The sequence below is a fragment of the Talaromyces marneffei genome, chromosome 2 (assembly GCF_009556855.1).
Source record: "Talaromyces marneffei chromosome 2, complete sequence".
Lineage (NCBI taxonomy): Eukaryota > Fungi > Ascomycota > Eurotiomycetes > Eurotiales > Trichocomaceae > Talaromyces > Talaromyces marneffei.
The window spans coordinates 2,859,116-2,882,913 of NC_072349.1; the positions used below are offsets into that span (position 1 = coordinate 2,859,116).

Consider the following 23,798-nt stretch of genomic DNA (forward strand, 5'->3'; position numbering starts at 1 on the left):
ATTAAGTAACTTAAGTGTTTTGGTGGGTCTGCGATAACTAAGCTGGATAATCCGCTATCTTATCTTAAATTCTAGACTCTACCGACGTGGCACGTACAAAAGAAGTACATATTGGAAACTCATTGTGATATTGTAATGTTATTCATAATTATATCTAGCCGGGGCCTCTTCCTAGAATACTCTTAATACTAGGACGTCCTCCAGCCGAGAACCAACTATTCTTTGCTGTCGACGCCATCGCCTGCGAGTCACTACCAGGTGTCACCACAGTACCATTTACTGCTTGCACGTGTGTGCTATATGTTGTTCCACCAGAGGTTTCAATAAAATCTTGCGTAGTCTCTCCAGAAGAGTAAGAGCCTGTTGTATTTGCATAGTAATGTGCAACGCCCCATTGGCGGGTTTGCATATCGATCGGCCCCGAAGTAAGTGTGTAAGTAGATATACCGAGGCCTCCGGTGGATGAGATTGACAGGCCACGATCCATGATGGCATCAATAGCGGTAGAGTTTGCTGTCAAAGCATATGTGGTATTGACATCGAGAGGATAGCTGAAGGTAGTCTTGAATTCTACCATTTTCCCATCGAGTCCGAACCCCTTCGCAATTGATGTCCCGGTAGTATTCTGGGTATTTCTCTGACTCATACCGTTTTGATTGAGGTACCCATCGTTGTAGAATGATAAGTCTTGGGTCCATGAACTTGAACCCGACCTGATTTTGAGTGTTCGGTGGGCGGAAACTGAATATGAAAGAGTCTCGTTGGTAGTCGAATTCGAAACCAGATTTCGTGAAAAGCTAAATTGTAGGTCTGAAGCACTGATGGCCGGCGGTACGCCAGTCGGCTTAATGGTAGTCTTCCCGCTATCATTGAGGTATATGAAGACCTTCCCCGTAACTACCCAATATGAATTGACGGTTTGGGTCAAAGTTTTGTCATTACTGCTAGGAATGTCAAGCCCAGCGACTTTGATTTCAAATGAGTGTGTTGTACCATCAAGAAGTAGGGGAAGAAAAGGCGAGATATCAATTTCTGGTTCGCGTAGGTCAAATGCGTCAATTCCGACAATAGGTCGCCAGAAGCCGGGTGCAACACCTCCAGTGAAAATAACTGGGAACGGCCACACAACTCCAGCAAGTAATCCATCGATATAAAGCTGGACCTCGCGGAAGGGCGAATATCCATATAGTACTCCAATAGTTGAGTCAAAGTCGTCTGTATCCTGGTTCAGGACACCTGACCACCAGAACTCCTCCTCAGATTGACCACAAGCCGAGATAGAGACGACCGCTCTTTGAGCATTGCTGGGGAAAGTAAGATCGACAGTAGCATTGTCAGAAGGTACATTAAAAGCGCTTGCAGCATCATTCACAGATTTGCGCGCGGAGATTGGGAGAATCAAATCCGCCATTCGTACATTATTTTCTTTGGTAAAGGATGCCGTCAACGTAGTGTTGAACGGTCCAGTGTACTTGCTGTCAATCAAGTTGCCAAGGTCGAAGATTATTTTCTGAGGAGTTTTCCACAACGTCAAATACTGTGACATTTCTTTTATATAAGTCCACACGATTCCGTTGGTGGTCGGCTCTGCCGTGGATGTCCTGAAAACTTCCGTGTCGTTCAGATACATTAACGCTAACCGATCAAACTGCCGTCCTCGTGATGTGACTGTAAGATTGATTCTGACGGTATCAAAGTCGCAATCAGGCGGCGTGAAGCTTCCTATGTTATCATATAAGACAAATGCTCCCAAAAGTAGGTCAGGAGGCATACAAACCAACAAACGGCTGTCCATAACTATAGCCAAATGAATGTTCCATCAATAAAATAACCTGATCACATCCTTGACTTGGGGGATCAAATTCGACAGGTTTGTATACTTGAAAGTCAACTAGGACCGAGCTAGAGTTGGTCGCAGAAGCCTGTCGGCGCAAAAAATGGTTTGCATTGTCATTGTAAGCGGCTACAAAGGAGTACAAGCCGAATAGACTCAAGCACAGAGCGGCCGAGATCTTCATGAAGTCGGTTCTGCGAGAAGCAGCTTTGTAGCTCTTCAGATTGCAGGCAAAAGTAAGATCGTTTTTGCGCTCTTTCGCGGATCCAGTGTCGGATTTTATAGTGTCATAAGGCAAAATGGTGGGTGATTGATGCGTCCTTTGGGACCATAGGATCAGCCTGCAAATGGCCCACACAGGGATTAGGATGACAACTAGGATGGATAAGTACGAGCCAATGCCACCACACTCCATTGAGAAGGTGCGTAACGAGACTTGCAGATTAGCGTTGGCTTTAAAGCGCGTCGCAATCAAACAATTATTAGTCGACTTTGGAGATTATTGGCATACGCTTGCACATGCCCCCCCTGTATGGCTACTCGGCCGTCAATTTTGATAAGTAAGTCCTGTATGGACCGGCAAAATTTGACATCTTGTTTACTTCCGAGGCAGCACGGATGATTAAACCATGTTCAAAAGCTTCGAATCGGTTGGTGGACGATGATTCAAGATTGAGACCGTCTGGTGGATCAGCACGAACGGGACGTTTATTTACTCAGGTACAGTGAGTAGGTCACGCGCCACGTACGGCGAGCTTTAGTTACATTTAGAGCAAAACCGAAATCCATCAGTAATGCTAACGTAACTTAATCGGTAAGTGAGTTAACTATAGTTAGTTAGTTAGTTATGTTAACTAGTTAGTTACATGGCCAACTCACTTACCGATTACGTTATCACAAATCAGCTCCACAGGGGACTGTGTAATTTTGGAAATATTACCGCTATTTCTTGACGGTCATCCAGCCCGCCGTACCACTCAAACTACGAGTACATATTGAGGTTACAATGGGAATAGGAGGCGCTCCACAGACCTTTACTGTTTTAGGGCTAGACACCAAGATTGTGTACAATGCTCAGGTAGCAAAGAGATAAGACACACCACTAAGTTATACAAAGTTCTTGCATCATATTACCATAAATCAATACTGCTCTAATGCCCCTGATTGAGAGTTACCTAACAGGCAGAAGACCATAGACCACCCAACTACTCTACCATATAGACTTCTGGTTTAGCGACGTATAGCTTATCCAGACTCTTAAAGTCCTCATCAGTTAACAGGCCCTTCGAAGCCAGGGCGACGGCCTCTGCGGCCTCATCCACTCTCTTGACGCTTGCAAGGCCGACAATAGGATTGACCCCTTTTTTCAAAGACCATGCGATAGCAATCTGTGCCATGCTGCAATGCTTTTTATCAGCCAATTCTTCTACACGGTTGATGATCTTAACGTCTGCTTCTGTCACGTCGCCGACCAAGAATCGTGAGTACACGTCGCTCGTCTGACGGAGCGTGGGCTGCTCTTGCGTCACCTTATATGGGCGAGCAAGGAGACCACGAGCAAGCGGAGACCACGAGCAAGCGGAGACCACGGAATGATACCGACCCCGGCGTCACGACAGTATGCATGCATTTCACGTTCTTCTTCCCGATACAGAAGCGAATGGTAGTCTTGCATACTGATGAATTTATGCCATCCATGCTTATCAGCGATGTTGTTGAGAGCTTGGAATTCCCAGGCATGCATCTAGAGTAGTAACAATTAGGACCGGCTAGCAATTTGACCAACATGATCAAGAAAGATGGTACGTACCGAACTTGCGCCGAGGTAGCGCACTTTCCCGCTCTCGACGACGTCATTGAGCGCTTTCATTATTTCCTCACGAGGCGTGTTACGGTCAAGGCGATGTATCTGCAGAACATCTATATACGTGCCTAATCTCTCAACACTGGCATCCACTGCATCAAAAATATGCTTGCGAGATAACCCAACCTGATTGACCATGATGCCATCGTTGACGGATAACATACGAAGTTTCTCCTCTTCAGACCGGCCGACAAAATCAGCAGGTTCGGGGACGCCGCCATAGCACTTTGTCAGAATCACAACCCGCCCACGTGCAATGTTATAGTGCTTCAGAGCTTTGCCAATGATACGTTCCGATTCGCCAAACGAGTATACATCGGACTAGATGGAGATAGTCAGATACGCATGCACCTTTGACAGGGAAAGTAGGGAGAGCTTACTGTATCCCAGGTGTTGATACCCAGGTCAAACGCATGCTTGAGGATTGGCAATGCCTGATCTTCTGGGATCGCCCATTGCATGTGATCGGAGGAGCCAAGCGACATGGCGCCAAAGATCACCTGGGATATTTTCAGGCCAGACTGGCCGAGTCTTGTCAAGTAGTCAGTAACGTTCAGGCATATTAGTATACAGCAATTTAGTCACTTACCGAGTGTATTCCATTGTCTTGAACTTGATTTGGAGTCGTGGTGAAAAAGATTGATAATAAAGGATATGAGAATGATTCCATCTGTATCTGGACTTTTTGTCCTTTATGGGAGTCCATGCCTGCCTTTATATAGACTGCTGCTTCCTCAATTTTCGCAACCAACATTACATCTGAACTGAAATGTGTTCTTGATGAGGTGAGCATTGCTTCGTTGAGCATGTGGGTCTCTCCGACAGCCCTAGCTAGACGACCTCACTGATTGGTTGATACACCCGGTGGATCCAGTTGCTCACATCAGCAATGTTGATCACATAAGTTAGTTAACCATAAGTTAGCAGATGAATCAAGTAGACAAAAAAGTCCACTAAATTTCGGCAACCATGAAGTGGAGATAGGTCTATCATCACCATGGAGCAACTAGTCGATCGCCTCTCATTTCATGCCACCATCGAGTCTGCTGGAAAAGCTCGCCCTGCGATCCGCCAATGAAGAACCACCACTTTCTGAGAAACCATGGCTGTGCTTCCCAGCTACGATAATCCCACGGTGCACCAGATCCAGTGGCACAGTTCCCGTTTCCGAGATATGAACCCCAGCAGATCAGCCCTCCTTTTTCCAGATCGTTACATAGGTCCTCTTCATCAATTATAGGTGGCTCCAGGGAACAAGCTTCTATAATTCGTTCTCGGAGGCTAGGGAAAGGAAGTCCATCAAGATATGGATGATGACTGTGCCGAATTTGTGCTATAGTTGGTCGGAGGTGTGGGGCCACGTCGTCAAACCTCTCTTTAGCAATAATTAACTCGGCGGCATCCTTCGAAAGAGAACCTCGATAGAAAGGCGATTCGGTGTCGGGGTTGCTGAGCATGCTAAAAGTGAGACCTAAAGACTCAATGCTTGCTCGAAGAGCGGAAATTGTAGTAAATTGTTTTAACCGAAGATTATTGGCATAGACGTTAGGCAAAGCATGTGCATGGACTCGCATCTTGTTCTCAGGAACTAGTATTCTCTCCGTACGAAGAGGGGGATTCGGCTCGTCTACCAAGAACGTGTCATTGCCCAATGGATTTTGCGGCGGCCGAGTAGGGACATGACGCAACCCAGCACGAAAGATTTGCGAAATGGAGAGTTCACCAGACATGATTTGATTGTATGAAGTCTCATCAACGCTGTCGATCTCCCGCATCAACTGATTAAAGATTCGTTCTCTTAGCGGCAACCCAGGCGAGTCCACAGACTGAGCCTGTATCAGCGAGCCGGAACTTTGACTTATTGGCGATTCGCCTATCTGCGTGGCTCTACTGGTGATGAATGAATCCCAAATTCTAGAAGACGAATCCGACACAAACGAAGGAGATGTTGAGTGTGAACCATTTTGGAGCGTTGCTTGGCTTGCTAGCCCACTATCTGGGAAAAATGTAGTTGATGTAGAATCACTGAGGACTGAGTCTTCGCATTGATTCTGGGCATCGAGCAATCTTTCAAGGGCTTGCAGCCGCTGTTTCTGTCTTTCTCCTGTCTGCCAAGTTAGTCAAGCAGCCTCGGTCGGAATATGGGTATACTGGTAGGTAGAACTGACGGTAGCCCTTTTGAGCTGTTCTGTTCTGTTGCTTTCTCCGGTCTGACGCAGGTTTTTTAGGGCGCACGTCTGACATGGTAGTCAAATCGACATCAATGAGAGACCGTGATGGGTGGTATTGCTAGTCACGAGCGGCGATGATGATGATGATGTTCTGTGGCTAATTGGAAGGTCCATCTACCTCTTGGACCCACTTGCCAAACTATCATTGGCCAATCTGTATTCTGTGCTCCTTCCTAAATGAGATGATGAGAGGGACGTTTGGGCGCGAGCGGTGCCTTCCCTGAGCGCATGAATCATACTGGTCCAATTAGACGATACGGAGTATATTCAATTGTAGCATATTCAGATGTTCCTGCATGAGTTAAGTCACTTACCTTGGAATCTTCGCCCTAATGGAGTTTGGCAGGTTAGCTTGTTAGGTGACAACGCATCTGGTGGCTCTACATGCATTAGACCAGAGATAGTGTCAAATGTTTGCTTCTGCAGGATACGCTTATAATTGCAGACTGTCGCTCCTACAGTGTTGTTTTATTGCGGTTCAATTTGTGTAACAAAATCATGACATTCATAAAAGTCCTGGCGATCTCAAGCTCCAATAGCGACCGCCCATCTATATCTCACTTCAGATAAAGAGACCAGGTATATGTATCTACATGAACATTTTGGCAACTGTCATCAAACCATTGATGCTATCCCCGAGTCCAGCTCCGCCGACACCACCAGCCAATCCACGTAATCCACCCAAACTACTACTACGACGGCTTATTTGCTCGAATTCGGAACGATTTCCAACGAGGCCGCTCGGTAGCCGCAAACCAACCATGGCCAGCAGCTTCTGCAAGACGCCTCCGGTGATCAAGGGTACGATGACGAAAAGGAAGACTTTGACTGGGTGACGACGAGCATAGCTCCAAATGTCTCGGAGTAGACGCTTGATGCGGCGGATCATGCGCTCAATGAAGCCAGAGCGAGGACGTACGCCTTTTCGTGAATGGGATGAGGCTGAGAAGAATGAGCTGGTGGATCTGTTCTTTCCGCCGCCTCCGAGACTGAATATCGATGGCGCCGAGTGCCTGGAATGGCGCGAGGAGTAGACGGAATTTGAGCGATGCGGCGATCGTTTGCGTACCCAGCCGCTTCCCGAGACAGACGAACTGCCGTCGAACCAACCCATATTTGCAATTCTTGTGCGCTTGTTGATACTCTCTGATAAAAGCGGCCGCAATCAATATGCGAAGCTTCGCTCAATCCACGGATTGATCCACAATGCACCAAGGATTGACTGGTTCGATCTCGATGGACCCGATGTGTGAACTTGATCAGATTGTACAGATGACTCCGCTATCAAGCATCAGTTGATGATTGGGATCGAATGATGTCTGGATGCGCAAATAGCCAGTCCAGCTGGCAGAGAAAAGTAGTGAATGCAAGTAGGACAGCTGTGAGCAATTATAACGAGGTGGCTGGGAGACACAACTACTGAATAGTTCTTATTGGTCACTTCTATTTTAGCCTCCCAGCCTGAGTCCCAGGGGCGAGATGGTCAAAACTCAATCACGTGGCTCTTATCCGACTGTGGCTGAAAGTGTGGCGCAGTAAACATGTGATAGGGCGCGACGTCATCTCGTTGAAAGTAAAATAAGGAACCATCCCCACTGAATATCCGTTGTCTAAAAAGTATCGTCGTGTTCTCAAGTCTTTTCCTCTGTAAATAATTCAAATTTGAAATAGTTCCGTCATCATGGCAAGTAAGTACTCCTAAGAAAGTTTGATCTCGGTTTCTTGACTCATTACTTACATTTCGTTTTTAGGCCAGCCAGATTATTGTAAGTCGCAATTTCCTCCGAGGTAGACAATTTCTATACTCATGCGCAACAGACAAAGTTTTGGGGGTCTCCCCTACAGCGACGCAGCAAGAAATTCGAACTGCATATAAGAGGTGCGAATGATACAATCGAGTTCCTCTTCCAGACCTTGGACTGTCGCATACTAATCTCACACGTATGCAGGGCCTCTCTACGAACTCATCCTGACCGGGTACCTGTCGACGCTCCCGACAGGGCTTCACGTACGAAACAATTTCAAAAAGTAAATGATGCCTACTACACGCTATCCGACCCCTCACGCAGGCGTGACTACGATGCTGCCCGAATGAGCTATTTCGGCGACGACCACAGCGAGAGTGCCGACGAAGATATCCCCCGTGGCGGCGCTGGTGGTTTCTCATGGTCTTCATTTGATTTCAGCGGCTCAGAACGGGAGCGGGAGGGACGTGACTCCAATCAATTCGGATCCATATTTGAAGAAATGCTTCGCGAAGAAGGGCTTGCTAGCGATGAGACTGTGAACGGGCAAAGGAGATCTGTACCCACAAAGAAGTTTTGGTCTATTGTTGGTGCGATCAGTGGTGGTGCTTTGGGCTTCATAGTTGCCAACGTGCCAGGTGCGCTGGCAGGTGCTGTGGCTGGTAACAGGCTAGGTGCGGTGCGAGATGCGAAAGGAAAGAGTGTCTATGATGTTTTTATTGAGTTGCCGCAGTCAGATCGTGCCAGGCTTCTGAGCGAGCTTGCCGCGAAAGTTTTACAAACAACCCTAGGTCGATGAGCGTTATTTGAAGCTTTTAGTCGGGCAAATTCGCGGCCTCACTTTGGTTGGTTATTGCGGGATGGACTGGGAGGGGCATAGCAATTGGTTTGATCTTTCATTTGATTTCCGCCTTGATTGATCGTTGGCCTATACTATTCGCTGTATTCTATTATAAATTTTCTTTAGATTAATACCGTAGCTTGAATAAATAGTCGAATTCAATATCCATAGTGAATGGTTCTTAATACTTATCGCGGACGGTGATTTACTGGTAACGTTATCGATAAGAAGGGAACCTGTGCCCCCACTACTACGGCAGCCTGTACAGACCTTACAACCAAAATTCGTAATTCACTACAATTACATTTGGGCATGTAGAAATTGCACTAACTCCACGCTTAGTTAATTCTCGCTCTGATATGCGCTCGAATATGCGCTTCGATATGCGTACAAATGAGTTGGAAAATAGGTTCAAGAATGGGCCCAGAAAAAGGGTATATTGATTCCTAATATAATTTTAGTCTACCTAATCTACCTATTAAAAACCCCACACAAGCCTGTACGCGAGCTTGCTAGGTGGGGATTATGGGGGCTTTAGGGTGCTCATCGAAGCTTGTACGTGAGCTTATACGGGGCTTACTACATATATAAAAGCTTACAGGGGTTTACCATTTAGATTGAAAGTATTTTATACACTAATGAGCCATCTCAACGAATGACGGCCTGCTGTGTGAGATGTGCTGAAATGTAAATCTTGTAAAATACGAATTTTTGCTGTAAAGTCAATAGTTAAGTTATGTTAGTTAACTTAACTAGTTATAGATTGCCGTAGCTACTTACCTCATCACTTGAAAGACGCGTGGCGCGGTAGTTAGCTTAGCTTGTGGCAAAGTATATCCCCCCTTGAATCAATCAACACATTCAACTACTCAATTCTTTCCACATTTCGGCTTGATCAATTTGTAAAGAACCATTGTGCTTTATATCCGTCTCCACGTGTCAATTAACCTCCTTCAATACTTCGAATTCGCAGAAAATATGGCTACGGCCGCTGCCAGCGTCTACCCCTCCTTGGAGAATCGCCCTCTCAAGGGCACTGTTGTCCTGTTCGATGTCGATAAGACTTTATCACCTGCTCGGGGGGTAAGTTATCGATCACAAATTGTTTTGGAACCTCGATTATTACGAAGAGCTTGCTAATTGGTTCCATCACGAAATAGACTGCATCCCCCGAAATGTTGACCCTCCTCTCCAAACTCCGCCATAAATGCGCCATTGGATATGTAAGTGCTCACTTCTTTTGAGTGTCGAGTATCTTGTGCACGAAATCCCTAACGATCATTGCAAAACAATAGGTTGGCGGCTCAGACTTCTCAAAACAACAAGAACAACTCGGCTCCTCCACCGTATCCGTCACCTCACTCTTCGATTTCTGCTTTTCAGAAAACGGTCTCAATGCCTTCCGTCTCGGAAAACCGCTCGCCAGCACCAGCTTTATTCAGTGGCTTGGTGAGGAGAAATATCAGAATATGGCCAATTTTCTTTTGAAGTATCTCTCCGAAGTTAAGTTGCCCAGGAAGAGGGGTACTTTCATTGAGTTCCGTACTGGGTTGATTAATGTTAGTCCCATTGGGAGAAATGCTTCTGTTGAGGAGAGGAATGAATTCGAAGAGTGGGTGTTTCTTCGGTGTCTATGGTTTTTGCAGGCTGACAATTATTAGGTATGACAAGGTTCACAACATCAGGAAAGATCTTGTAGAAGCTCTCAAAAAGGAATTCCCTGATTATGGTTTGACGTAAGTTCGTTGGTTTCCAAGCGTGTACTCGTGCCTTGCACAATACTTACAATCTAAATCAGATACTCAATCGGCGGACAAATCTCATTCGATGTCTTCCCCACTGGATGGGACAAGACCTACTGTCTCCGCCACATCGAGGCAGAGAAGGATATTACGGGAATTGAATACAAAAATATTCACTTCTTTGGCGACAAGTGCTTCCCTGGCGGAAATGATTATGAGATCTATACTGATCCTAGGACGATTGGTCATTCTGTCACCGGTCCCGATGATACTATGAAGCAACTGAAGGAGTTGTTCCAGCTGTGAAGAAATAGCCCTAGGAAGAAGTTCTCTATGCTATTGTCTCACTCCTATGCCCATCTCGACAGGGGTATATTCGCGACTACGCTATCGCGACCAAAAGCATCTTCTTTTCTACCACGAGTCATAGCAACAATAAATGATGGAAAGAAAATTTGACCAAAAGTAAGCTCAGATATAATATGCCCGACTAATGAAACGAATCGATTTGTTAGAAAATTGTTCTCATAGACCCGCTGCCTTCTCATAGAACGATAAGGTAGACACCTTAAATTGCAGGCACCAAAATGCACTCCACCTGGAAGTTGTGATCTCCACGTCCATTTCCTTTCTTCAGTAGCCGGTTTCCTAATTTATTTCCCCTTTTCCGACTTTCCAATTTCCCTCACATTCCTTTTTTGTTTCACCTTCTCGTCAATACGTAGTCCATATCCATCCACCGTGCAGATTCCCACGTCTTATCGTGTGACGGTACGGGCCCGGCCACGCTGACGTCTGACGACATTTAATTTACTTTATCCCGGCAAGCCTCAGGGAGGGAAAACAGCTAAACTACTTAGGCCTTAGCCTCTTGTTTCCTCCGCGAACTGCTGCTACGCATTTACCCGTTCGACTTTTACACCTTTCTCCAGCTGTTTGAACAACACACCTCTAGCGATCGGTTGCTGTTCATTTTGCAGCACTGGAAAGCTCCCGATAAGAGTACTATATCAGTACTTGCGTTTCCTTGTTTCTTTCTGTTACATTTCGAAGGATTGATAGGCGTTGTTGGCTTCGTGCGGTTTGAGACCGATACTGCTTGCTTCACTGTTTGATTGCTCACCTTCGATTTTCTGGTTCGCAAACGAACACGGCAGCTAGGACGATTTCGATTATCGGTAACTAGGGGATGGATTGGTCGATAAATCATCTTCTCGTGTGCGAAATTTCCTATTAGCTTTTCCCAAGGCGCTCATACAGCCCGGCCTGTCGCCTCGACATCAACCAACAGATCCTCGGATTCGTCCTCCCATCGCGCAGTTGCGGACACTGCCTCATTCAAAAAACAAAATAACAACAACAACAAAAAAAAAACATCGCAAAATGGATATTAATTCGCTGCTTTCACCACAAGAGTCGGCTGCGCAATCGCGCCAGTCAAACGCTCAAGCACGCTCTAACAAGGGCAACCCATCAACCGCCTCGGGTCAGACGTCGAATACATCGCCTCAGAAACCACGAAGAGGTCGTGCCGCAGGGTCAAAATATAGCACTGGCCCATCACCAGTCGCACGACAAGCTCTAAAGTCTCGATTACCTGAGCGAGCCAATGCACCCAATGCACCCAACCCACCCCAAAACTCCAATAGCCAAGGTAATCCGGCTGGGAAGGGGAATGGCTCGATGACGGCTCTAGCAGAAGCGGCAGCGCTGCAAGGTCAAAGCCAGCCTCAAAGCCAAAGTCATCCCTCTCACAATCAAAAAGGCAATCAACCTGTCTATTCGAATATGTCCATCTCGCCAATCTACCCCAACCCGAAACCCGTCAAGCTAGTGCAGAATCCACCACGTGCCCCGGAGCCTCGAGAATTCGTGAAACGAAACTTTTCCCAGTCATCCTTGCACCCAGAAGCTCAACAACAGGCCAATCAGTTGTTTAGTCATATCCAGGCAAACCCTCATTCGTACGAGTCGCATGTTCAGTTCATTCAGCTTCTTCATACCGGTTTTGTAAACCATGTTTACCCACCACATGATCCTGACGCCCATGGTGATCCGAGAGCCTACGATTTGTTGAAAGATTTGCGCAGCGCTCGTGAGGACATGGATAAGCTTTTTGCTATGGGTGAGGACTTGTGGGTGGAGTGGATTCAAGACGAGACTATGGTTGCACAAACAGTTGATGAGAGGATAGCTGTCATGGAACTTTGTCGACGAGCTGTTGAGGAGGAGTATGGAAGTACGAAACTTTGGACGATGTTTGGAGAATGGATGCTTTACCTCTACAACTCCGCGAACGGCCAGGCAGGCCAAAATCAATGGAGCGAAGAGGATCGGTTAGTCGGTCGGGAAGTGTTCAGCTGGCCATCGGTCTTCGAAATATGGCAACGGGCAGCGGATGCTACTAGATGGCGCATTCATGATAGCCATCTTGTCTGGTCAAAGTTCCTTGAGCTCTGTATTCAGGACTTTTCACATAACCAAACCAACGAGAAGGCGTCCCAGGTTCGAGCGACTTTTGAGTCTCGACTTCAGACTCCACATGCTGCGTGGGATGAGACTTTCCAGATTTTCTCGGGTTTCGTCAGCCAATATTTCAATGCCAACTACGAGGAGATCATGGCCAACGCCGTCGCAAGAGCATCAGACGCGAAAGCAAAATATGCAGCTCGGCAGGATTTTGAACATAAAGTACAAAGAGCTCTAGAGTCAAAAGACCGCAATCTAGAGTGGGCCGTATACTCGGAGTACATCGAGTGGGAACTGCTACAAGATCCTCGTAAAAACATGTACAGTCCTCATCTGATCAATGCTTTATATCAACGCGCTCTACTACGATTTCCTACCGATGTGCCTATGTGGGAGGATTGCGTCATGTTTCTGATACAGCCGCCAGTGCCCGTACCTCGTAACGAGATTGCACCGGTCCTTCCAACAATCGAACGTGCAACAAGACATTGTCCGTGGTCAGGTTCACTATGGTCTCAATGTCTACTCGTTGCAGAACGCGAGGGTCTTTCGTTTGACCAAATTGTGGAACTCAAGCACAGAGCTACTAGCACCGGTCTATTAGATGCTGGCGGTCTGGAGGAGGTTATCAAAGTTCACTCAATGTGGTGCAGTTACCTACGTCGACGTGCATTCCTACCAGACGCCACTGACGAAGATCTCGATGTTGCCGAAGTCGGCATTCGTTCTGCAATTGAGAGAGTTCAAGAGCTTGGGGAGAACAAGTACGGCAAATCGTATCAAGGAGATCCTTACTTTCGTCTGGAGCGGATTTATACCCGTTATCTGAGTGAAAGTGGAAGCTGGGACAGTGCTCGTGAATACTACAAAGGTCTGATAGCTACTCGTGGAAATAGCTATGAATTCTGGCTGGACTACTACAACTGGGAAATCATGTCTTGGCGAACATTCGTCGAAGCTGCAATGACGCCAGAAGCTGCTCGAAGGACTCCGGGACCTAGCTATGCTACTGCCGTGTTGAAACAAGCTATCAGACGACCTGATTTGGATTGGCCGGAGAAGGTCATGACCAAGTACATCGCGCATTGCGAGGATTACGAAGATGCCGACGAACTTCAGGAGGCTCTTGTTGAGACACAAATGGCCATGAAAGCTGTGGCGCGGAGACGACAAAAAGAGGCATTAGAGCGTGCCGCCGCGCAACAAAGTGCTGCAGCGAGTACGGAAGCAGCCCAAGTAGCAGCAGCGGAATCAATGGGTACGGAGGGTGATGTTGCAGCCGCCGCTGCTGCTTCGAAACGCAAGCGCGAGGAAGACTCTCTTGAGACTACCGAGACACCTCACAAAAAAGCTCGTCCGGAAACGATATCAAGCGACCACAAGGAGCCAGCAGAGTTGAAGAGGGATCGCGAGCATTCCACCGTCATGGTCAAACGCATGCCTTCGGACATTATCGAGTCTCAGATTCGCCAATTTTTCCGCGATGTAAGTCTAATCATTGTTCTTGCCTCATGTAATAAAGATTTTGCTAACAAACTACTAGTGCGGACCCGTCGTGGACATCAAATTTTTGCCCTCTGAGCATGATTTGACCACGGCCGTTGTCGAGTTTGAAACTCAAGAAGACGCAGCCGCAGCTCTGACTCGGGACCAGAAACGGATCAATGGTCAAACTGTGGATGTCGAAATGGGTAGCGGTTCGACAGTCTATGTCACAAACTTCCCTCCGACTGCCGATGAAGCTTTTATCAGGAGTCTATTTAGCGAGGTAGGTGCAAAAGATGAGACTTTCGAGAGAAAAATATACTGATCATGGTTTCAGGCCGGAGAAATAGTCGAAGTTCGCTTTCCATCTCTCAAATACAACACCCATCGTCGGTTCTGTTATGTCCAATTCAAGTCGCCTGATCAAGCCATTGCTGCGACCAAGTTGGACAACAATGTTGTTGGTGACGGGCTTAATCTACAAGTTAAGATTTCTGATCCTTCTGCACGACAAGATCGCCAGGGACCCATGTACGAAGAGCGAGAAATCCACATTTCCAACATTCATTTTGACGCTCGTGAAAACGACCTCAAAGAGCTTTTTTCCAAATACGGCACTATCGAAACTGTGCGAATTCCTAGTAAAGTCAATGGCGAGCACCGCGGATTTGGTTTCATAGTCTTTTCCAAAAAGGTACGCAAAGTATTGTTGCTTGATGACTTCCATTCTCAACTTTTATTGAAACCATGGCTAATAACATATTCAGGAAGAGGCGACTGCTGCGCTTGCCATGCACAAACAAGATTTCAGGGGACGACCACTACAGGTCAAAGTTTCTACACCGGTACCTGTTAAACGAGCTGCCACTATCATCACCCCCAAAGCACGATCCGAGTCAGCCGAACCGAAAGGCGGTGACTTAGAAAGTCAAGGAGCGGCTGATGACCGTGCAGCTCGGACGTTAGGATTGATGAACATCCCTGATACAGTGAATGATAGTCGCATCCGGGCAATTGCTGAACCATTTGGCCCTCTGGTCAAGATTATTCTACGCCCTGATCGTGAAGGGGCTATTGTTGAGTTTGTGGATATCAAGGCAGCTGGGAAAGCTTCGTTAGAACTGGAAGGCCATGAAATCGCTCCTGGTCGTTTAATTCGAGTAGGAACTGCCAATGATGTGCTGAAACGGAATGGGCCTTCGGTTTCTGGCCCTGCCAAGCCGAAAACTACCAAGACATTTATGCCACAAGTCGGTGGACCCATCAAGCGTCCAACACAGCCAGGAGCTGGACGTCGGGGTGGACTGGGATTTAAGCGTGGTGGAAGTGTGGCCTCGGGTCGCAGCGACGAGCACCACGAGCACCACGAAAAGGTCGAAGGAGCGACAGAACAAAAGCCACAGAAAACAAATGACGATTTCCGGGCCATGTTCAGCAATGGAAAACAGTAGACTGATCTTCTCATAGGATCGATGCCGTTTCCTTTATTACCATTATGTTTTCTTTGTATTCCTCATGCTCTCATATTTATGTTTGCCTACTAATCACGAAAAGTCTCATCTGATATTACGACGAATTTGTCATACCAGCTGGCATGCTGGGTCTCATCGGGTGGGTGACTGTTTTATAATGTTTTACTTTATTATCATATGAAAACTATGTTGCGCAGACGCAGGTGTATAGATCAGTCATTATTGACCACTAGTCGTCTTCTCTTATTATTGGTGCAGGATCTTTAATGTCATCATTCGAGACCGAGGGGGGGGGGCGCTGAAAGACTTTGACATAGGATGAAAATGAAACTTGACCTTGACTCACCATCCCATGTATCCCATGTATGTGATAGTACGTGTAACTACTTGATCCACGTGGAATCATGACTCAAAGGGGCTATCTTCTTCGATCAGCCTGGTGCAAGCTTATAAGAAGCCAAATTTCCAACTTCCACTCCAACTCAACCACTACGACATCAAAGCTCTATGTCGCAACTTCTCAAGAAGATCTTGGGTGAAATGGCTTCCATGCAGTCTTCCACAAAACCTTTCATACAAGAATCCATCCAAGAACCCACACAGCCTCCAATAGACGATATAAGCTCTAAAGAATACAGCTACTTATTCAACGAAGCTCATAATTATCACATGCCCCCGTATGACTTCCGAGTCTGGGACCGATATCTTTTCTCCAGGTGCACCTCTCGGACTCAAATACTTGGTCTGTGGAGATTATACGAATGGCCATTACGTCTAAGCCGTGGCAGAGTTGGAATTGACGACATTGGTAAATGGTGCATGGACGGCAAGTTCACCTATCGAGTCAAGAAGCTGATAAACAATGAAAGGATGACATGCAATCCGGATTATAAGAGAATAAACAGAGACTTAAGTTTCATCCAAGAAAACCAGGAGATGCTGGATCTTGGACCGATGAATATTTCGAGACCTGATGATGCTCACAAAGAGTTATGGCTCAAACAAGCAAAGGGTTGTATAATGTCTCGTAAAATACCAAAATCCGAACGAGAGTGGTTATTTCAAGAGGGCTACTTCGCTTTAGGCGTGATTGTCTGGGGAATAATGCCGGAGCCAAACTGGGTGTTGGAGGACATTCGTTTCGATCTTTGGTACCACTTGGGATATGGCGCTACTCACTTCCTGGGAGCCGAGCAGTTACTACTTTCACGATACCAAAAGGTGCTTTCGAAGGCATTTGGTATCAGTTCTGTGACCTTTTCCCGTTTTGTTGTCATGTGGAACACAAAAATAACGCTCATGTATTATACGCTCAGCAAAGATTGGGAATGCCCTCGAAACATATTATCCAATCTCGAGTACTTTTTCGTGACCCGGAAGCCTGGAGCGACGTCCTATGGGGACGACCCTGAAGAAAGTGTTTGTCGACTATATCACCTAATGTCTCTCAGTGATCAAGACTACCATCGTCTAGTGAAAAAGGACATGGAGAAGTTCCGACAAGCGGAAGGATTCTTCTGTCTCATCCGAGATTTCGAGAATGAAGAAACGGACCCAATTGCTCGAAAGAATATATACATCCAGATCATGAAGCACATCAAGTGTCCTGGGGATCTACATCGCGCTTTCGAACGTGATGAGTTGCGAGAATTTGCGCAAAAGGTATACGACCAGCTCGAGATGAATATTTCCGAACGTGAATTGGACCTAATATATTTTGAGCTTCGTTGGTAACTTGATGGTCGTTGTGCTCTCCTTGCCTTCTATGCACTTGATTTCTATGTAGCTATCTAAGAATGAAATTGACTTTTGAGTCCACCTTTCAGCACTCGAGGATGAGGCATCAACAAACCACAAATAGACTAGACGCGCAATGAAACGAGGTACTACACATGACCGCATCAAGCATGTAACAGATCAACTCTGTACTACAGAGAACAGAGTGGGATGGAGGGGTCTGCATATCTCAAAGGACTCCTCCGAGGTCATCTGCTTCACTCATTCCTTGATTTTCCCAGCGATCTAATTGCTCACACTATACCCTCCCTACTCAACCCATGCGCGTGCGTTTCTCTATGTACGCAGAGCAGTGCACTAATGTAGCGCCGATAGAGCTAGGCCTTGGAGGAGGCTTGTGGTTGTTGCAGTAGAAGGGAAGATGGACCAATAATTGAGCTGGTGTCCACACCTACTTGTATAAAAGAATTATGAGAATGAGCGCTCGAGCACTAAGCACACGTTAGGGGGGTCAGTGCTGATATTGCTGTCTAGATGTTCGTCGAAGAGGGTAGATAGCTTATAAGAAGAAGAAATAAAGAATGATAGACAGCGAAGTGGTAGAGGAGGAAGGCATTCCCTGTTTCGGCCTTGGATTAATAGGGTCACTTCGCTCGCTACAGTAGGTAGGTACCTCCTACCCGCACTACTTCTTCTTCCTTCAACCTTCCCCGACTTGACATATTCCACCATCAACGAATAAATCACACTCAGATAATTAATTCATATATCAACTGTATCAATTCAATACAGTCACTCGACCCCTCTACCCCAGACTGGCCGTGGTGGCTGGGAGCTCCTCAACTCAGGCCGGTCGGATATCCCAGGCAACATCATCACAACATCAACCACAATGGCGCCGCAAGAATGGGACCTTCTGCTTCCAAATGCTAATCGCCAAACGGGTCGCAATTATACAGGAATCCTGACCAAGACGATTGTCTATGGCCTTACTCTTCTTTTGTTCTTGATTGGTGGGTGTTTTCCTTGCTCTTTGTTAATTGTGATGCCTTGCGGCTATCTCCATCTACGTCATCGAATTGCATAGGCATCCCGTTGCTAATGAGGAACGTTTACAGCCTACGCATTCACCATTTTGTCGATTATTCTGCCGAATTGGGTCAGTTATAATAGCGAGAAGGTAAATTCTATATTGATTTCTATTTTCACTTTCCGATTTCTGGTGCTGACAGCGACATAGCCACCACTACACTACTCCTACGGTCTCCACCGCCGCTGCTCCTCCCTAACAGACATCTGTGAACCATTCCCCCAATACGAAGACTGCCATGGCGAAGATCGCTATTTTTGCTCCATGTGGCGCAGCGTCGGCTTCCTCATGGCCTTTGCCGTTGTCCTAATGTCGCTCGGAATAGTCGCATATGTCATAATTCTTTCTGGGGGGAAGAAGTTGCGCGAAACCGGTTGGGGAGTGTTGAGTACGATCATTGTCTTGTCGGTTGCTGTGCAGGTGGCTAGTATGGCTTTGGTTGTGAGTATTCTCTTTCTTTTGGATAATATGAATGTCAGTGTCAGTTAGCATGTTAATGGAATCTAGGCATACCTCTTCGACAACGATGAGCGCTTCTTCATCGGTTGGCAACTAGACAAGTCATTTGCTTTCTGCACGGTCAGCTGGTGTATTTCGCTTTTCTGTGCTGCTACTGTCGTAGTCGCGGCACGTACATTGCCTCCTGAAGGTGGCTATGAACTCGTCCCAGGCTTTGGACATGATGCCGAGGAGGTGAATTAATCGACTTTACGCAAGTCGTGTACTACAAATATACTATACCCATCGCAACACGGCCTTCTCTTCTGTTAGTACTTCTGTTAGTTCTTGATTTCCCCCTAATATTCCCCGTTATACCCTCGTCGACGCCCTCGAGTCTACCCAAAAAAGGGACAGAGATCGACATGATGCGTTAAGCTCTGCTGCCAAGCTTGTTTTCATTACGATGCGACTTCCTCATTGCATTTCAGTTCTGGTTTGATCTGGCGTTCGATTTTGATTGTATATTGATGCGGCTATCTCTTCATTTCGTGCCCTTTCTTTTTCATCATCTTCCAAGTACATAGTTAACATAATATATACATAGTTCCTTCAACTATTCTTACCCTACTGGAAGATCTCAAGCGTACGACTAACCAACTCCACCCCTGTGTATTAACGATTATCTGGGTGAGTATTAAGGTACGTACATGAACTCCGCCACTCCAGTCGCCTTTACCCTCTGATTGAAACGCCCATCATAGCCCTCAGAGGAAAAATCACTATTAGTACAATAGACATATACAATTTGGAGAAAAGTGGGAGAGCCAAGACTTATTGTGCCGAAGTGATAAGGAAAAAAGGACAGGCAGCAGTCTTCAAGAATGGAGAGAGAGTACAGGTAGCGGCAAGAATGAGAACTGCTAATCACACAAAGAGCCCCCTAGAATATAGCAAATATAAGTACACAACTTGATCGGGAAAGAGGAAGAGGGGTATTAAGGGGTAGGGTATCAGGAGAAGTGGTATGAGTAACAAGATTATGACTAATGATTGAGGACAGATCAAAGAAAAGAAGAAAGGAACGAACGAACGAACGAACGAATTAGGTGTCGGGTATCAATCTATGTCCACCATCACGACTTTGTGGTGATGTGTCCAGACACATAGCCATAGCCAGAGTTTCGGATTGTGGTGAAACGAACGACTCAAGCCGAGAAGCGAAAGAAATGACACGAATAGACAAAGGAGAGTTGAAAGAGAGTGTTCCAGGCAGGTGAAGAAAGATAGTATGATACACACGATTCGGTTGATAATCTGACAATCGAATACTCAGTCAATTCTCAGCATACCCTGAACTCAGAAATCAGGAAGCGAGAATTGTGAGGAAATAGATGGAAGCGGAAGACCAGCGGTGCGGCCTTCGTATTGTTGGTGTTGGAAAGGACTGTGATGTTGAGCATTGGCAGGACGGCTATCGTGCTGCTGCGAAGGAGTGTAGGACGTGTATTCACGATAGGGTGTCGGATACGGCAGAGTTGTATGAGTTGTATTGTGTGGCACTGGAGGTGGAAGATGGAACCCAGGATTGGCAGGAGCAAGCTGAGGTGGATGTGGAAGATGAAAATAAGAGTGATGCTGCGACTGATGTTGCTGGTGGTGATTCGAAGGAGGGGAAGCTTGGTAATGATAGTCACGACCAACATCCCGATAGACATCGCTATTTGCAGCATTCTTATAGATCTTTGCTGTCTTGGAGGAAGACTGACTAAGACCAACGTCTCCCGCGCGAATGTTGGACTTCTTCTCACGCTTGTCGTCTTCATCCTTCTTATCCATGAGACGCTGATAGCGGGTCGTGAAGACTGGCAAGATCTCAATATCAGGGAACCGCCGCACTTCAGGGGCTCGACCAAGAACTTCTTCATCTTCTGCCTCACGGGCTAACTGTTCAGCCGTCTTATCCTTGCCCTGGATATAGTTCTCAATGTGGTCAATCAGGTGGCGCACCGTGGTAAAGCTACGACGCTCGCCAAGATAAGGATAGACAAAGTCTGGCACAGGGCAGGGAACGTTCTTGGGAGAGGCCTTGCGACGGCCAGTAGGGGTGAGGCCTGGGTGTGCGTTCCGTGAAGTCATCGATTCAAAACTTATTGCTTCTGAAAGATGACCTGCCGCCGCCGCCGCAGCAGCAGTCACACGCGCCTTTTGAGTTCGAGGAACTTTGCCGGAGGGGTTGCGAGTTGTAGCTGTACGACGACGAGGCGATGTGGCAAAGTAAAAGTACTCGCTAGTTGGGCTGTCCATGGAACTAGCACTACGACGAGTACGCTCCTGACGATCCTGCTCACGCTTGCGTAGCACGACATTCCAGTACAGAATCTCACCCCATTTCTCGAAGTTGTCCAGTGCCAGGCGCACAAGATCAACCTGTTTCTGAGGCCACTGGTTGGAACAGGTGTACTTGCTACGCTGGTAGTGCTTGCGGCAGTACCAGATCCATAGTTCATCGGGGATGTTCTGAGTGGGTTTCTTGTTTCGCCCAAAGATGTGTGACACGATTTTGCGAGCGTTGATGTCTTCGGGATTAGGGTTCTCATTGCACGGGCCCCAGACATTGTTCTCCATATCGGTGTATTGACACAGATGAATGACCTTGGGGGATTCGGATTCTTTCTTGTCCTCTGAAGCAACCGTAGTTCCATTCTGTGCAGCAACGTGCTTCATGCTACCGCCGACTGTGGGTGGTGTGGCATATGATGCTGCATCGTGTTCGTTGGCAGGGCTGTTGTTGTCAATATCTGTTCCATCTTCGTCGCATACGCTTCCATTATTGTTGGCTTGAGCGGTGGCGTCTGTAGCAGATACAGATTGGAAACAGCCATTGTGACGAGTATATTCTTGAGGCGAAGTAGAAGTGACTGGGCTGAGAAGAGGATGCTGCCAGTATGGACGTCCTGCGGAGTCGTTGTACTGATAAGTCCAAGTAGACTGTTGAGTGTACGCAGGGTCAGTAACCAAGTCAGCCATCGCCATAAGTTTATGGTGACTATGATTGTACTCATCGGGGGCTCGGGAGCCAAACTCGCGTGCAGGAACAGGCTTCTCTTCGACGGCAATCCTCAACCCTTCTTCTTCTTCACGGAGTTTGGAATGTTCAGTTGTGAAATGTGACGACATCAGAGGGGCAGAAGAAGTAGATGGAGATAAAGTAGATGAAGGAGTGAATGTACGTGACAACCTCGATGTTGTCAGTGATGCGAAATGATTGTGGTGCTGTATACGAAAATGAGAAAAACGAGACAAGACGGAGTCAGCAACAGAAGGAGGATGGTGGCTCACAACAGGAGAAGGTAAGTATTTGGATATGGCGTTGGTCTTATTTAAGATGGATCGCTGAAGGTCCATGATGAGAGAGAAGAAAGGAGCGGGAAAAGGGAATGGAAAAGGAGCACTAGGAAATTATGACTCTCTTTGTGTGTCTGTTTTCTCTTCACAAAACGGCAATAATTGCCTGACTCAGAGCGGCGGTACCGAATCAGACCAGGGAGGTTGCTTAGAGCGAAGGAATCGACGCGTCAGATGAAGTTCGATAGTCAGGGAAGAAATGAGAGAAGACGTGCAGACAAGGTAGAACTCCCACAGTATGCGTAATTGATGTTGTGAAGCTGATGATCAGTCTTAGAAAATAGTATACAGAGCAGCACAGATTGTCACTGATCTTGTATAAGAAGAACTACAGCAAGAACACGCTTTCTTGTAGTTATCCTAGCTTTTCAGACTTTGGGACAGTAAGTGATGAAGGGTTAGACGACGTGAGATCAAGAAGAAAAGATTTTATAATAACAAGAATGATGATAGTGGCCAAATATTCAAGGAAAGACCCGGTTTGATGCTGAATGAAGTACAAATGCTGAGCAGCCCTTGCCTGGGCAACTGTAGATATTATCTATTGAGTAGCTACAATTGCCTATTGTTCTATACCTCGACAGGGGCCATTAACGGGGTTGCCCTGAAGACGCATGATTTGATATCACCTCTTTGAACCATAACACAAACAGCACTGACAACCTAAACTGATCTGACACGATATAGAATATCTTCTTGGTAAACACGTTCCAAACGAGACGGACTTGTTTCTCTCTCTTAACGAGTCTAGCAAGCAAGGACACATAATTGGTAGGAATTCTTCGCCAAATCAGCATACATGAGAATTGATTGGACACAAGCTTTCATCTCGGCAATGTGGTTACAAAGACTTTATTTCACCGCTTGAGGCTCTTCTTAGTTTTTGGTTTGAGCCGGTAGTTTTGGAGATTTTTTTTTCACTAGCCATTTGGTAGATAGATTCCTCGAGTCTGTTATCATTGTAACCTATCGGGGGTAAACATGTCAGAGATAGTTCTATTTCCTTCACTGCGAACGAAATTATATCAAACTTGGATATTTAGGGAACTACATAGTACCTAGGCAACTTCGCAATATCTATGCATTGAGATATCCACCCTTGGTCTCATACGGACACCTTGTCTTTGTTTCCAAGTTTGCCGCAGTCCTCGTGTCGCCTGAATCACGAAGATAACTTTATTCTCACCGGGGGTTCCATTCTAGGTAATAAGTCAATATCAAACACGAAATTTCTACATTCAGGGTTAACCAATCACCTTGTCGTAAGACTTGGAGGCAAAGAATGACGACCTTACAAACGACCCGCGTCCATATCTGGAGAAATGTAAACATGTCGGGCATGCCCAGCTGCGTAGAAACATGGCCATTACATATTGACACTATGTAATCCCGCGAGTAAATAGTCTGCGCTACTATCAAAAATCTACCCCGGTACTAACTAC

At 46.5% G+C, this 23,798-nt stretch overlaps 10 protein-coding genes across 10 annotated transcripts; 5 read left to right on the top strand and 5 right to left on the bottom strand.

Moving 5' to 3' along the window:
• Positions 1–154: 154 nt before the first annotated feature.
• EYB26_003387 (uncharacterized protein) lies at positions 155–2,249 on the bottom strand (the record flags this gene model as incomplete). The annotated part of the gene is made up of 2 exons (XM_054262688.1): positions 155–1,722; positions 1,778–2,249. The coding sequence occupies 2 exons, from the start codon at positions 2,247–2,249 to the stop codon at positions 155–157; spliced, it is 2,040 nt and encodes a 679-aa protein (XP_054118663.1).
• Positions 2,250–3,039: 790 nt separating this feature from the next.
• On the bottom strand, positions 3,040–4,301 carry EYB26_003388 (uncharacterized protein; the record flags this gene model as incomplete). Its single annotated transcript, XM_054262689.1, has 5 exons — positions 3,040–3,363; positions 3,438–3,578; positions 3,645–4,019; positions 4,079–4,229; positions 4,288–4,301. The coding sequence occupies 5 exons, from the start codon at positions 4,299–4,301 to the stop codon at positions 3,040–3,042; spliced, it is 1,005 nt and encodes a 334-aa protein (XP_054118664.1).
• Positions 4,302–4,690: 389 nt separating this feature from the next.
• On the bottom strand, positions 4,691–5,942 carry EYB26_003389 (uncharacterized protein; the record flags this gene model as incomplete). The annotated part of the gene is made up of 2 exons (XM_054262690.1): positions 4,691–5,802; positions 5,867–5,942. The coding sequence occupies 2 exons, from the start codon at positions 5,940–5,942 to the stop codon at positions 4,691–4,693; spliced, it is 1,188 nt and encodes a 395-aa protein (XP_054118665.1).
• Positions 5,943–6,518: 576 nt separating this feature from the next.
• On the bottom strand, positions 6,519–7,043 carry EYB26_003390 (uncharacterized protein; the record flags this gene model as incomplete). Its single annotated transcript, XM_054262691.1, has 1 exon — positions 6,519–7,043. One exon carries the CDS (start codon positions 7,041–7,043, stop codon positions 6,519–6,521), a length of 525 nt encoding a protein of 174 aa, XP_054118666.1.
• A 567-nt stretch (positions 7,044–7,610) lies between these two features.
• EYB26_003391 (uncharacterized protein) lies at positions 7,611–8,473 on the top strand (the record flags this gene model as incomplete). Its single annotated transcript, XM_054262692.1, has 4 exons — positions 7,611–7,617; positions 7,681–7,695; positions 7,748–7,808; positions 7,879–8,473. 4 exons carry the CDS (start codon positions 7,611–7,613, stop codon positions 8,471–8,473), a joined length of 678 nt encoding a protein of 225 aa, XP_054118667.1.
• A 1,020-nt stretch (positions 8,474–9,493) lies between these two features.
• EYB26_003392 (uncharacterized protein) lies at positions 9,494–10,563 on the top strand (the record flags this gene model as incomplete). The annotated part of the gene is made up of 5 exons (XM_054262693.1): positions 9,494–9,598; positions 9,676–9,738; positions 9,811–10,127; positions 10,177–10,251; positions 10,314–10,563. 5 exons carry the CDS (start codon positions 9,494–9,496, stop codon positions 10,561–10,563), a joined length of 810 nt encoding a protein of 269 aa, XP_054118668.1.
• Positions 10,564–11,640: 1,077 nt separating this feature from the next.
• Positions 11,641–15,662, top strand: EYB26_003393 (uncharacterized protein; the record flags this gene model as incomplete). The annotated part of the gene is made up of 4 exons (XM_054262694.1): positions 11,641–14,211; positions 14,270–14,494; positions 14,549–14,905; positions 14,979–15,662. The coding sequence occupies 4 exons, from the start codon at positions 11,641–11,643 to the stop codon at positions 15,660–15,662; spliced, it is 3,837 nt and encodes a 1,278-aa protein (XP_054118669.1).
• A 528-nt stretch (positions 15,663–16,190) lies between these two features.
• On the top strand, positions 16,191–17,417 carry EYB26_003394 (uncharacterized protein; the record flags this gene model as incomplete). The annotated part of the gene is made up of 1 exon (XM_054262695.1): positions 16,191–17,417. The coding sequence occupies one exon, from the start codon at positions 16,191–16,193 to the stop codon at positions 17,415–17,417; it is 1,227 nt and encodes a 408-aa protein (XP_054118670.1).
• An 895-nt stretch (positions 17,418–18,312) lies between these two features.
• Positions 18,313–19,212, top strand: EYB26_003395 (uncharacterized protein; the record flags this gene model as incomplete). Its single annotated transcript, XM_054262696.1, has 4 exons — positions 18,313–18,433; positions 18,539–18,600; positions 18,661–18,951; positions 19,018–19,212. 4 exons carry the CDS (start codon positions 18,313–18,315, stop codon positions 19,210–19,212), a joined length of 669 nt encoding a protein of 222 aa, XP_054118671.1.
• A 1,095-nt stretch (positions 19,213–20,307) lies between these two features.
• Positions 20,308–22,356, bottom strand: EYB26_003396 (uncharacterized protein; the record flags this gene model as incomplete). The annotated part of the gene is made up of 2 exons (XM_054262697.1): positions 20,308–22,224; positions 22,291–22,356. 2 exons carry the CDS (start codon positions 22,354–22,356, stop codon positions 20,308–20,310), a joined length of 1,983 nt encoding a protein of 660 aa, XP_054118672.1.
• Between the last annotated feature and the right edge of the window lie 1,442 nt (positions 22,357–23,798).